At 40.1% G+C, this 14788-nt stretch overlaps 1 protein-coding gene across 4 annotated transcripts in view; it reads left to right on the top strand.

Annotated features, from left to right (window-relative positions):
* The window catches only part of CSMD3 (CUB and Sushi multiple domains 3), a 567871-nt gene that overhangs the window by 127883 nt on the left and 425200 nt on the right, over positions 1–14788 (top strand). For all 4 annotated transcript variants that reach the window (XM_033155765.1, XM_033155768.1, XM_033155767.1 and 1 more), the window contains exon 3: positions 13142–13254. In XM_033155765.1, the coding sequence (XP_033011656.1) occupies positions 13142–13254 (113 nt within the window). The remainder of the gene's footprint in view (positions 1–13141; positions 13255–14788) is intronic.

Below are 14788 nucleotides of genomic sequence, written 5' to 3'. Positions count from 1 at the left end.
TAGCTGGGTAGAAATCTGTGAACTGCCCTGAGATCTTATAATGAACATCGTCATTGTCGTCATCATCATCATATAAATTCTTGATCACTCATTGCACAGGAAAAGTGGTCTGAGAAGAGAAAGATGAGGGAATTATATGCCACAAATCTAATTGTTTGAAGGGTAATCTGGCTGGAACACAATGCGCCAGTTTAGCCACTGCTGTTAAGGGTCTGAGGATACTACCCTTTGAGAGAAGGTTGAAGCTGAGACAGGTGGCAGACTGGCAACAGGCTATTGGAGAGGCCAGGAGAAGCCTAGATGTATTGTCCGCCCCTTCAGCAGAAAACTGATATTGAAGCTATCAAAGGATGCTGGGCAGCAAGGAAGAGTTCAGCAAAGTGCTTCTCTGGAGCTGTGCAGAAAGGACCTGCAAAAACAAAAAAGAACCTTATAAAAACAACAACTTGTAGATGCATATGATTTCTATGGGGAGTCTGGTCTCTGATTGTTCATACAGCTTGCACACAGCTTGTATGCACTTGTGTTCTGCGCAGAAGGTTGGGTCATTGCATGGGTGTTGAGAGTACAGGCAGTGGGTGCAACGATGCTTTCCCCTCCCCCCGCCTTCACACGTTCAATATACCTGAATTTCGAATATGTAAGGAGGGCTATATTTTGTAATGCAAACCCCATCTCTACCCTCCTGTGCTCAGTTTCAAAGGACCAAAATAATAAATTGTGATTTGACATTCAACATGTGATGCTTTACTAGTAGTTAAAGTTCCTTTTCTTACAGCAGATGAATAGTGTTATATGTTTAGCAAGCTGCTTTAAAATGATCTGGCTTCACCCTATGTAATCAAGCCTCTGTTTTACAAATACTTTACTTCAGAGTCCACAATTACCAGCTGCATTAGGGGCTGTCAGCTTATGTACATCATTCCACTCTAATGTCAACAATTTCTCTGGGAGCACTTTTGCTGTGACAAATCAGGACTGTTTCCCGTCATTTTGGCTTAGGAGTTTTGAAGCTATTGCTCTAATTTGATCTTGCAATTGAAAGTGCATCTTTCCTTAAGGGCTAATGAGTTTAGAGTCCAGTTTGGAAGCAGAATGCTCATTTGACATGCAATTAAATGTTTATCCTCATAACTTCAGTACAGCTTTGAAAATAAATATTGATGAAAATGTGAAGCCTACAGGCCAAGGTGACCTGCCAATTAAGCAGAAAGTGTGGGGGGGGGGTTGAGGGAAGGGAGGGAACAGGGCATATTTTACATAAAATTATACCAGTCCAAGAAAAACAATTCCCTCCCTTCCCCACTAGTCCTAGCAACTTCTTTGCTCTGCTGTAATTTCATTAAAGTGACGACATAATGTTACATGCAATTGATTTTCAGTGAATCATCTCTTAGAGCTTAAAAATAATCTATACTGGAGGGTCCTATTGAACTCAAGGTGTCTCAATGGATATTTACTTAAAGCTCCTATGATATGGCAGAATGCATTTAGCACCTAAGTCTACTGACGTCGGTATACTTTCTATGGTTGGAAAGCATATTATAATCATAGCCTAAGGATGAAATTCTGCAACGTCTAAGTTTAATCACTTTGCTGAAATTTCTGGCAGTAAGTGGATGGAATATTGCAAGTAGAGTTGCCACAGAAATTATGCTGTCAGTGATGTTCAAATTGACTTGAGGGATTTCTCGTCAGGTGATGCTCTCTGAGAGAAAGCCAGAAGTGTTTTGATGACACTAGCCAAATTTCTCAGAACTGCAGCATTTCCTAAAGTTTCACCAAATTCTGTTGTAAAAACAAAAACAAAAACAAGACCTTAAAAATGCAATGTATAACAATCTTCCTTAGAGGAAATGGGTCAGTGCTTTAATTAAGAGTTGAAAGTTCCTCATGATGAAAAATACGTTTTCTGGACAAAAGTGAATTGCATAAATGTAGAAGAGCATTTTCAGCCAGCTCATTATTTGATTTCAATGATTGCGGATACATAAAAATACCTGACTCATGCCTAGTCCTTTATAATTGGCTGTGCCCAGAAAAACCAATTGCTGCTAAGGTTTTTTCTGGAGATTGTGAAACAGTATTTTTAGTAAGTGCTGCTTACTAAATGTTACTTTGTGAATGATGAGAACATTTGAAAGTGATTATAAACATATAGGAAGCATTCATTCATCAGTAAAGCCCAGCTGTACTCCAGGAGGAACAAAACAAATGTGAGTCTGCAATCAAGGAATATTTGAGAGCCAGCAAGGTATATTGGATGGTGGCAGACTTTGGCCAAGGAGACTTAGCCTCAAATCTTTGCTCAGTTGCAAATCTTACTGTTTGCCCAGCGGTGGGGAACCTCTGACCTGCAGGCCAATTCCCCCAAACCACATCCACCCACCCCATCAGCTGTTTTGTTATGTATTTTGTGTTCTCATTTTGTATTTTTTGTGTTCCCAGGTATGACTCAATCTCTGTTGTGTGTACTGCATAATCCCTCCTTCTACCTGGCCAAATCCCCCTGGCAACACCTCCCCAGTTGGGATTGGGCGGCTGCTAGAGTAGGTGGAGTCCACAGGTATCCCAACCTGGGGAAGGCAAGCCAGACCAACTACCAGGAGCTGCCACCGTGATCCAATGGGTCTCCTCGCGACCTCGCAACATGCGCACCCCATTTTATGTGGGGAACGCTCATTGCAAATCTTACTGTTTGCCCAGCGGTGGGGAACCTCTGACCTGCAGGCCAATTCCCCCAAACCACATCCACCCACCCCATCAGCTGTTTTGTTATGTATTTTGTGTTCTCATTTTGTATTTTTTGTGTTGTGAACCACCCTGTGATCTTCGGATGATGAAGAAGAAGAAGTTTTTACTCTCCTGGCCAGAACAGCCTCTTAAACAAGGAGCAACCATTTTGCAACCCCAAAACAAAACACAAATGATCTGGAATGATTTCATTCCGTAATTTTTTAGAATCTCATGATGTGATAATATACATTATTTTTAAAATAAAATAAAAAAGAAGAGACAAATTTATGAAGGCTATGTTTATCACTGTTAGCCATGCTTTCTGAATGAAACGTCTGAGCACCAGATGGTGAAGAACAACAGTGGGTGGCCTTCATGCCCTGCTTGTGATCTTGCAGAGGCATCTCAGTGATCACTGTTGGGAGCATAAGGCTGGACTAGATGGAACTCTTGTGTGATCCAGTGAGGCAAACCCCTGAGTTCTTATGATCACATTATTGTTTACCATCTTTATGAAAGGGCAGAGGAACAGAAGAATCCAACTGCAAAGGAGGAAGGCTTATGGCAGGCTACCAAAGCATCTGCTAACCATTATGTAAGATAGTTCTCCCATGATATGCTGCATGTGTCACATGGTTCCTTTGTTGCCATGGCAATTACTTCTGGCATCTTTTGCTACCAGTGCCACCAGACTTTCACGAGTAGCAATTTGCGGGTGAGACAGAAAGACAACGGACACCCCGTCACACTAGGAAGTGTAGTTTGAATTTATATTTTATCAGTTTGTTGTTTATTTAAAACAGAACAAATATATCATGAAAAAATAGGCCAACTTATATTTTTTTGTTATGGATGAGGATTTCTTTTTTTCCTCTCCCTTTTTAATGCAGTTTGCAAGGGGCTTGCGATATGGTATCAGAGGACCATATGGAGTGCCAGTTATGTTGTCTCTTGGTGCTTGTCTTTTTAAATCTCAACAGGTGCAAAACTGGAAGGCTCCCAGGACAGAGATGAGATTTTTGTCAAAGGAGAAATGATGGAATATGATGGAAGACACACACAATCACTGAAGGCTTAAGCTTGCTGAAAGTTCTCCTTTTTCACCATGCCAATTCAGTTTTTCTTTTATATATATATATATAATTTTTTATTATTTTTATACTAAACTACTACAATAATTTTTAAACAAACATTTTCATACATTTCCAATTTGGCTATCAAGCCTTGACTTCCATCAGTCCCTTCAAATGGCTTTCTAATTTTTTAACTTAACATTATACTTCTTTAATCAACCATTGCTTACATTATCAACAAAAGAAATTTCCTTACTTTACTATCCTACTTACAATAATAATTCTACACATTCACTACAAAACTTCTTGAAACCCTATTAACGTATTCAAATATAAATTGTCTTTTAAATAGTTCGTGAATTTTAACCAGTCTTTGATGAATTTCTGGTCCCGCTGCTCTCGAATTCTTCCCGTTAATTTGTCCATTTCTGCATATTCAGTCATTTTCACTGTCCATTCCTCTTTCGTCGGTAATTCTTCTTGTTTCCATTTTTTGTGCTAGAAGAATTCTAGCTGCCGCCGTTGCGTATTGGAAAAGTCTAATATCCTTTTTTTCAATGTCTGTACCTACAATACCTAACAAAAAGGCTTCAGGTTTCTTAACAAAATTATATTTCAACATTTTTCTTAACTCATGATATATCATATCCCAATACATTCTCACCTTTTTACATTCCCACCACATATGATAAAAAGTACCGACATTTTCTTTACATTTCCAACACTTATTCTCCGTCTTATACATCTTAGCTAGTTTAACTGGGGTGATATGCCATCTATACATCATTTTCAATAAATTTTCTTTTATTGACGTACATGCCGTAAATTTCATTCCTTCCTTCCAAAGTTTTTCCCAGTCTTCTAGCAGAATGTTATATCCAAAATCTTTTGCCCAATGGATCATCACCGACTTCACTTCTTCATCTTTTAAGTTCCATTCCAACAGCATTTTATATATCTTAGCAAGTACTTTAAAGTCACTATTAAGTACCTCAACTTCAAACTTTGATTTCGTCTCGCTAAATCCCGTCTTTTTCATATCGCTTTTAAACATTTCATTGATTTGATGGTACTGCAACCAATTATTAACATGTTCTTTCACTTCCTCATATGGTTTTAATTTCCATTTATTACCTTCTTTTTTAAGCAATGTCTCATAAGTTATCCATTTTTGACTCATATTTGTCTTTTTCATGCTGATTATTTCAATTGGGGATAACCACCATGGTGTTTTCCTTTCCAATAGATTTTTATATCTGTCCCATACTTCATAGAGGGACCTCCGGAAGATGTGGTTTCCAAAACTTCTGTGTACCTTTATCTTTTCTTGCCAAAGGTATGCGTGCCATCCGAATCTGTTATCATGTCCTTCCAAATCTAAGAGATCTGGTTTCTTCAAATTTATCCATTCCTTTATCCAACATAGACAAGCTGCTTCATAGTATAGCTTCAGATCCGGTAAGGAAAAACCTCCTCTTTCCTTACTATCTGTCAATAACTTAAATCTTATCCGGGGTTTTTTCCCCTGCCAGATAAATCTTGAAATTTTCTTTTGCCATTCTCTGAAAACAGCTGTCCCTTTTATTATTGGTATTGTTTGAAACAAAAATATCATTCTCGGTAGCACGCTCATTTTCACCACTGAGATTCTTCCCAATAAAGACAGTTTCATCCTTTCCCACACTTCCAGGTCTCTCTTAATTTTATTCCATGTTAATTCATAGTTATCTTGATACAGATTGATACTCTTAGGTGTTATCCATATTCCCAAATATTTAACTTTCTTTGCCACTTCAATTTGTACTTGTTGTTGCAGTTCCTGTGCTTCTCCATTTTTCATGTTCTTAACCAAGATTTTAGTCTTTTTCCTATTAAGTTTAAATCCTGCGATTTGTCCAAATTCTTCCATCTCCTCTAATACTGCGTTCGCGCTTTCTAAAGGTTCTTCTACTGTCAGTACCAGGTCATCGGCATAGGCTTTCACTTTATGTTGAGTCTTTCCGATTGTAATTCCTTTTATTCTTTCTGATTGCCTTATCATCTTCAAAAGGACTTCCAGGACCGAGATGAATAATAGCGGTGAAAGTGGACATCCTTGTCTTGTTCCCTTCTCAATCTCTATACTTTCAGTTAGCATATTATTTACAATTATTTTTGCTCTTTGCTGTGAATATATTGCCTTGATACTTCTTATAAATTTTTCTCCCATATCCATTGCTTCAAAATTCTTTACCATGAACTCCCACGAAATATTATCAAAGGCCTTTTCCGCATCCACAAAAATCATAGCGGCTTGCTTCTCATTCCTGACAGTCAGATATTCAATAATATTAATTATATTTCTTACGTTATCTTTTAACTGTCTGCCTGGTAAGAAGCCCGCCTGGTCTTCATGAATTATCTCTTTCAATATATCCTTCATTCTATTTGCTAATATGCTAGCAAAAATCTTATAGTCATTGTTCAATAGCGAAATTGGCCTATAATTCTTAATTTGGAGCAAGTCTGAATCAGGTTTTGGTATCAATGTTATGTACGCATCCTTCCAAGTGTCTGGTATTTCCGCTTTCTCTAAAATATTATTCATCACTTCCTTGAAGGGTTCAAGTAGAATGTCTCTAAATTTTTTGTAGTATCTTGCCGTGAATCCATCCGGTCCTGGAGCCTTCCCACTTTTCAAATTTTTAATTGCTTTGGTAATCTCCTCCTTTTCAATTTTTTGGTTTAATCGGTTCTTCATCTCTGTCGTTATCTTCCGCACCTCTTTTCCTTTCAAATATTTCACAATTTTATTAATGTCCTGATTTCCAGATTTTTTATATAATTGTCTATAATATTTTGCGAAACCTTTTCTTATCTCTGATGGACTTTCAACTTCTTTATCCTCAATTTGTATTTTGTTTATTGTATTTTGTTCTTTTCTCTTCTTAATTTGCCAAGCTAGCCACTTTCCTGGTTTATTTGCATGTTCAAAGGATCTCTGTTTCATCCATTTTATTTTCCATTCCACTTCCTGATTTACAATCATTGAGAACTGGTTTTGTAATATCTTAATATTTTGGTTTGCTTTTGTATCATTTGGTTTTATTGCCAGTTTTTTCTCATTTTCCATAATTTGTTTTAATATTTCTTCTTTTTTCTTTTCTCTATTCTTCTTTTTGATACTATTTTGTTGTATGAAGAAACCCCTCATCACCGCTTTTGATGCATCCCAAACAACACTGTCCTTTGTATCTTTTTTCCAATTCAATTCAAAATAATCTTTTAGTTTTTTCTTTGCCTTTTCTTCCAATTCTTCATCGTCCAGCAAGGTTTCGTTCAATCTCCATCTGAATGATTTTTCTTCTTTCTTCTTGATTTCGCAAAATATTGGGTTATGATCAGAGAATGTTCTAGGTTGAATCTCAATTTTTTCCACTCTCGGTGCCAATTCACTGGATATCATGATATAATCAATTCTTGCATTTGACTGGTTTGGTTCTGAGAAGTGTGTATATTGTCGTTCCAATGGGTGTCTCAGTCTCCAAATGTCTATTAAATTACAGTTTTTCACCAGTGAGAAGAACGTCTTAGGCAGTTTCCCTTCCTTTGATTCCATCTTCTTCCTTCTTCTATCCATTTCTAATGAGATCACTCCGTTCATATCTCCCAAAATTATGATTTTCTGATCCAGATATTCATGTAACATTTCTTCCAAACCTTTATAAAATTCTGATTTATTACCATTTGGTGCGTAGATTCCGACAAATATAAATTTTTCGCCTTGTGTCGTGACCTGTACTGCAATTACTCTTCCTTCTTCATCCTTAAACAGCTGTTTCGTCTCCAGATTTTGTTTTACATATAGGACTACTCCTCTTTTCTTTGTCTTGTCTGATGAGATAAATTCATTGCCCAACTTCTTTTTAACCAAAATTCTTCTGTGCTTCCTGGCAACATGTGTTTCTTGCAGACAAATTATGTCAAGATTTTTCTTTTGCAAAATATGTTCAATTCTGCTGCGTTTCTTTGCCAATTCAGTTTTTCATGCTGACTCTTAGTGAATGTTCCAATTGCCCACCAGGTGGTGATAGGCAGAGAGAATGTCTGTGGAGCTGTCAAAACGGCAGTGGGTAGAGACTCTGTGGGCATATATTTTCCTCTAAGTATGGCAGTTGACAACTCCCAGTATTATAGCCTTCGAATCTGAATGAAATTGACTTTCTTGGTTGAGATTGGTTTTGCTCTTATTCGGAACAAGGTGGTAGATTGAGAATTCTAAAGTGTGGCACTTCAAACAACAGACAGGGAGGTCATGTTTCCAAATGCCCCCCACCTGTGTAATATCTCCCTGCACACAACAAACTAGCAAATCAAGGAGAGGGAAACACTAAGTCCCTTTCCGCAGGTGTGCCTGTTTTTAATACGCAAGGATATATTTGAAAAACCCCACTACACATATCTGTACCCTGAAAGTACAATCCAGAATTGTGTCACTTGACTCATGTGTGTGTGTGTGTGTGTGTGTTTTTCCATGTATACATCCTTTAAAAATATTTATGTAACTATTTTCCATATCCCTCCCTTCCCATTTTGTTTTATTTCCATATTACTCACCCTGTGTGTTGTTTCCCAAAAAATTTCCCAATACATATAGTCTTACTTTTTATTATATACAATTGTGTTTGTTCAAACCCTGCCAGTGAGTCCAATTCTTTTATGTTGTCTCTTCATATATGTTGTAAACGTTTCCCATTTTCTGCTATCCTTTTCATGTAATTTATCTGACTTGACCTAATATGTAGATAAACAAATGATTACGAGACTTCATTCTTATGGATGAATTTTAAACTATGCAGCAATAATGTGGGATAATTTTCTCCACGCCAGTGTATTTTTTAAAAAAATTTAAATGGAAATTTGTAAAAGCATGGAGGAATCACTGCATATGAGCATCTATATATATATAAAACGCAAGTGTCTCTGCGTCCAGTCCGTGTGTCTCTGGGTTTGCGCTACTGCGCATGTGCCCCAGGGACACAGGGATTGGATGGAGAGACAGTTGAAGCGGGGCGCTTGAATCCGAACGTTCAGCCAGCTCCCTCAGGGGTCGCCCTGCCACTTCGCGATGGAGGGAAGAGAAACAAGAGCGAGTCTCGCTCGCAGGCAGCGCACGGCGGAGCCCGCCTCTCCCCTCAGGACCGCGGCAGAGCCTCAAGGCAATGGCCGCGAACCCCGGCGAGGATGACGAGGCTCCCTCGGCGGGGGAAGTGCAGCAGTGCGGACGTCCATTTCTCACCGGTGGGGAAGCGGCAAGTCGTGAGGAGGCGAACCGGCACCAAGCAGCGGCTGCGGAGGAGAGCGGGGGCGGAGAGAGAAGAGTTTCCCGGGGACGCGGCGGCGGCGTTTCCCTCAGCCTTGCCTGCGCGAAGAGCCCCGCTGCCTTTTCCCACAGCCCCGTGCCTGCTGCTGCTGCCGCCTCCGCCTCCTCCTCCCCATCCCAACCGCCATCTTTCAGCCCCCGCGGCGGCGGTGGCAGCTCTTGCCTTCATTTCCTTCCCACCCTCTCTCTCCTCAGTCTCTGCTGAGATTCCTGGGTCAGGCAGACGGAGCGAGGGCGGGCAGGGGGAAGAGGAGGAGGGCAGGGGCGTGTCGGAAAACAATGGAGATAGCCGAGCGTCTTCGGCACTGAGGGGGATCGGGAGTTAGGCAGGTCCTCCTAACAGTCATGCGCGAGATCTCTCGGGACCCTCCGCTCACCAGGAATAGGAATTCGCGACGCATTCGCGCAAGCGCAGGTAGAAGCACTGACGGGGAGGGTGGAGTGTGTTTCAGGCTTGCTTCTCAAGCGGCGGCGGTTTGTTTTCCTCCTCCTTCGCTTCCCCCCGCCTCCACCCTTTTGAATTTGGTTTAAAGTTGAAGGGAGGAGTGGGAGGAGGCGTTAAAAAGCGCACAAGCCCTCCGGACAGCCGCCGCCTCGCAAGGCTAAGTTTAAGGCTGCAGGAGTGGGTTTGGAAAAAAAAAATCACCACATATGTTCTAGCGCCCGTTATTGTAACGGGCTGAAACCACTAGTGGATAATAACACTGATGAATTTGAGCCTCACTTTTCACTTAGCAACGCCCCCAAAGTGCTGATATGTTAACGGTAAAGTATATTTTGGCAGGCTTCAGCTCTCCCATGCTAATGCACAAGTGGAAGGGCTCTCAATTGTGGATTCTTTGGATGCTATGTATCTACCTGCCCTACACTTGCCACCATATATGGTCCAATGACCAGATGTTCCCCATCCTTGCTCCAGTCTGATGTGCTGTCCAGAAATCTACCATCAGCCTTCCCCAATGTGGTGCCCTCCAGAAGTTTTGGACTACAGCTCACATCAACATCAGTCATTGACCGTGCTGCGCAAGTATTAACATTGGGAGAGGACTGGCATCGTGGCTGTTGTAAGTTTGGCCATAAAAGCCAGAAAAGAAGCATTAGCAACTTGAGTTTCTTCTCCCCATGCTACTTCTGCACTGTGTGGTGTAGCACTTGCAAGAGTCATCTACTTGCTACATGCAGACAAGCATATCTTAGGAAACTATAGATAACTGAAGAGGTCTTAGTCAAAACAAAAAACAAAACAAAAATTGCTTCCAGTAGCACCTTAGAGACCAACTAAGTTTGTTCTTGGTATGAGCTTTCGTGTGCATGCATGCACACTTCTTCATACCAAGAACAAACTTAGTTGGTCTCTTAAGGTGCTACTGGAAGGAATTTTTATTTTTTATTTTGTTTTGACTATGGCAGACCAACACGGCTACCTACCTGTAACTGAAGACGTTATGTATGAGGTTTTAGTTTGTTTGACGTCACCACAAATGGATTGCATACACCCCCATAAGGCTCATTCATAGTTTGATTGACTAAACCAAGAGATGATAATCCAGATTAGTCCAAATGTGTGATTTGTGAACTATAGATAGTGTTTTGGGAACTCACATCTCATTGTGGCTGTCTGAAGAGGTTGGTAATGAAGACAACCACAAATCATCCACAATCCCCACCATGCTTTTATATAATATATGAACTGTCTCCTAGACAAATTGTAGAATGGCTTTGAATTAAAAAAAATAAAATCCAATGATATTCTGGGCCTGAAGGAGAAATGTTCAAGATAGGGTGTTGCTTTTTCACATTTCTAGCTTTAGGATACAATGAATCTTGTCATGTTAATGTTGTTTTGCCGCTTATTACAGGGAACCTTTGTTTCTTCCTGGCATTACATTACATGCAGTGTGCAACAGCAGCCAGTTCAGAGAATAACCCTCTCTCCATATGAGCCACTTCTTCAGTCAAGGCTAAAATTAAAATAGCACAGGGGTATTGGTTAAAGCATGAAGCAGATGGAAATGCCTGACTTTTATTGTGTTTAACTCATTAAATAAATCATTTGGAACAATTTTATGGTACAAGTCACTTGCTCATATAACTCTGAGAGTGCAAAATAGCTTTCTTTGTGCTCTCTCTTCCCTTTCAGATTTTATTAGGCAGGGCAGTAAGATTTTGGAGAGGGGTAGGGGATTATACATAAATCTTCTAGGTATATTCAAGATTAAAGTGCCAGAATTGTGTATTGTTGTAGTTGCTTTTTAATACTTCCAAGTAACTTCTGTGATGTTAACAATGAAAGTCAATACAGATATATAGATATAGATATGGAAATAATGGAATATTTCTAGCTTAGCATGCATAGCTTATATTTGGGGCGGTAACGGGGAAACTGTGGCAATGCAGATGTTGCTCCCAATATGTTGTTTAGAAAGGAGATTCCAACTAAACATCAGGAAAAACTTTCCGACAGTTAAGAGGTGTTTGACAGTGCAACCATCTCCCTGGGGCGGTGGTGGACTCTTCTTCCTTGGAGGTTTTAAAGCAGAGTTTGGATCATGGGTAGGCAAACTAAGGCCTGGGGGCCAGATTTGGCCCGATCGCCTTCTAAATCCAGCCCGCAGACAGTCCGGGAATCGGTGTGTTTTTACATGAGTAGAATGTGCCCTTTTATTTAAAATGCATCTCTGGGTTATTTGTGGGGCATAGGAATTCATTCATTATTTTTCTTCTTCAAAATATAGTCCTGTTCCCCCCCCCGCAAGGTCTGAGGGACAGTGGACCGGCGGCACCCTGCTGAAAAAGTTTGCTGACCCCTGGTTTGGATGGCCATATATCATGGATGGTTTAGCTGAGATTCCTGCATTTCAGGGAGCTGGACTAGTTGGTCCTCAGAGTCTCTTCCGACTCTACAATTCCATGGTTCTATTATCAGCTCCTGCCATCGCGGCCAGTGGTCAGGGGTGATGAGGATTGCAGCCCATCACTTCTGACATATGCTCATCTCCGTATTTAAATTATGTCGTTCGGGCATTATAGCATATGCCTCCTGGTGGGAGAGGTTGCATAGTGAAGGCAAGGCTTTACCCCTTTCATTGTTAATTCTGAAGGTCCCCAGTATGTCCAACTGTACGAGCCTCTCTTTATTCAGGAACCCAGAAAAAAGTAGGCTTGTTGATCCAGAGGCAGCTTAGCAGACAATTTATTTATCCGTGCATTCATTATTAAAATATTCATGCCCCATTGTTCTACATTTAAAACATCCAAGATAGCTAACAGGCTAAATGATAACAATCATTAAAACACAAATTGTCATCATCATTATCATCCAGAAAAAACAAACAAACACAGCAGAACAGACTCTTCAAGCCCAACAGAGATAACTGCAGAATCACCATTAAACATAATTGAGAAAAAGATGAACAGGTCAGAGCTTGGGAGTGTTTATCTCTCTCTCTCCCCCCCCCCCCCTATACATCTATTCTCTCCTAGCTGCTTCTGCAGTTTGGGCTGGGGATGAGGCACCCTGACTGTTTCAAAACTCCCAGTGCTTTACAAACAGACATATGGTTGCTTCACATATCCTGTGGCTTTCAAACTTTTAAAATAAGTGAGTATTTTTCATATTTAGGTACCACCTAGTTACCACTTACCCTCCATGCATAAGCCATCCATGTGGACAGCTAACAAGAGAATAGGTATTTGTACGACCAATATGAATTTATAGCTTTCCTTAAAACATTTACAAAGAACTACATTTTCTTCCTGCTTAATTGTATTTATCTTGGTTAGTAGGTCTCACCTGCCTTTCCCAAAGGAAACATTCATAGGTTTACATGGCTTCCCAACAGGACATCCTTCTTTAAAATCTAAGCTGTATAATGTAATATTTTATACACAGCTCAAGACAAGAAAGTATCAAATAATCTAGTTTGTTTATTTATTTGTGGCAAAATTAATAAATGTTTTTTCCCCCTAGGTTAACGGGATTTCACCTCCCTCCACCTATTACCAGTACAAAATCTGTATTTTCACTACGATTGACCAGTGACTTTGCAGTGAGTGCCCATGGATTTAAAGTATATTATGAAGGTAAGATAATACAATCAATACACATTCTAGAACTGCGTGAGATACCCTCCAGTAAAAAGAAAGTAATGTAGCAACTAGCAATTTCAGTACTGTGTCTCTCGGACAATTGTTTGGGCGATCGTTTGGGCAAATGAGGGCAGATGACAGTAAGGGCAAATTTCAGACAATATTTTCTGTCTCAGTCATATGGATAACTGCACCCCATGCAGCTAACAAGTTCACAATCTGGGAAGAGAGTTTGAAAGCCTACACACACACTTTGATGGAACGGAATAGTATTCAACTAAGTTATACTCAGACCATTGACATTAATTGGCCTACTTTAGTTTGCTGAAGAACCATTGACTCTTGGGGTATATGCTCTTCCTGAAGCAAAGGTCAAGATCTGGCCATTGCTGGGGTGGGAAACTGTCCAACATGCTGCTTGAATTCCATCCTGGAAGAGAGTCAGGATAATATATGTAATAAACAAACAAACAAAGGAGCTCTTTGGAAAGCCAAGTGCCTCTCGTGCTTAAATCATTTTATTCTTTTAAGCTAACAGGTGATTATTGCACATGTCCATCTATGAGACATGGCAGCTTGTCCACCCTATCCCTAGAAAGAGAATTTAGTCAGACATAATCCACTGTTCTTTACAGACCTCTTTCAAATTAGATTAGTTATGGAATAGAGTGAAATTAATTTCACTTTGAGCCATCTTTTCCACTTCTAGTAGTCCAGTGATATGCAATGCAGCTTAGTCAGCACATGTGTGTTCAAGAGAGATATTACTGCTCAGGAGGAGAGCAAAATAGCCGCTTACAACACGCAGCAGGAATCTCTATGATTGCCATTCTATTTGTATAGCACGATATTCCTTTGTTCTTAGCGAGTCTCTTTCATTCTAATTAAACAGGTAGCAAGTACTGAATAGATTTCCATTTAACTTGTAAACAGCTGTTCAACATTGCCAAGAAGTAGAGGAAATGAGTTAAAGAGCAGTCCTGCTGTAGGTTTTTGGGTCTTGTTCCTTCAAGCAAGAGTTAAGGCATAAAGCACAGCTTTAATGAGACATTGTTTTCAGAAACCGCATTTACTTATATACCTCATCAAAGGACACTGTGGTATTCCAGTGACACCATCTGTTTGTTTGGTGTAATTGTTCTGCAGCAGGGATGTGAGAGACTCCCCCTTAAGAATTTTGCCCATCATCTTAAAACTCCCTTGAAATCCCACCATCAATGTCACTTTGAGTTCCTCTTTAGGTGAAATGTCATTGGCAGTTCTAATTAGGAGCAATTTGCAGGGGTAGTTCTAATTGAAGGGTCACTTCATCACCCTGCTAGGGTTCAGTGCCACATTGAAGATTGCTAGCTTAGATGGCTTTAAGACTCCACATTTATGGAATATATAGGTCTACCAATAGCTACATAGTAGGAAGGAACATCTACATGCAAAGACAAAATACCTCAGGACACTGGGGAGGAAACAACAGGGCAGTAACTACATGCCCTCTTAGATTCATTTGGCTGGTCACCCTGAACAGAGTGTT

Source organism: Lacerta agilis, chromosome 7, assembly GCF_009819535.1.
Source record: "Lacerta agilis isolate rLacAgi1 chromosome 7, rLacAgi1.pri, whole genome shotgun sequence".
NCBI classification, from domain to species: domain Eukaryota; kingdom Metazoa; phylum Chordata; class Lepidosauria; order Squamata; family Lacertidae; genus Lacerta; species Lacerta agilis.
The sequence above is the reverse complement of the archived record's forward strand: the minus strand, read 5'-3'. Positions and strand labels throughout refer to the sequence as shown.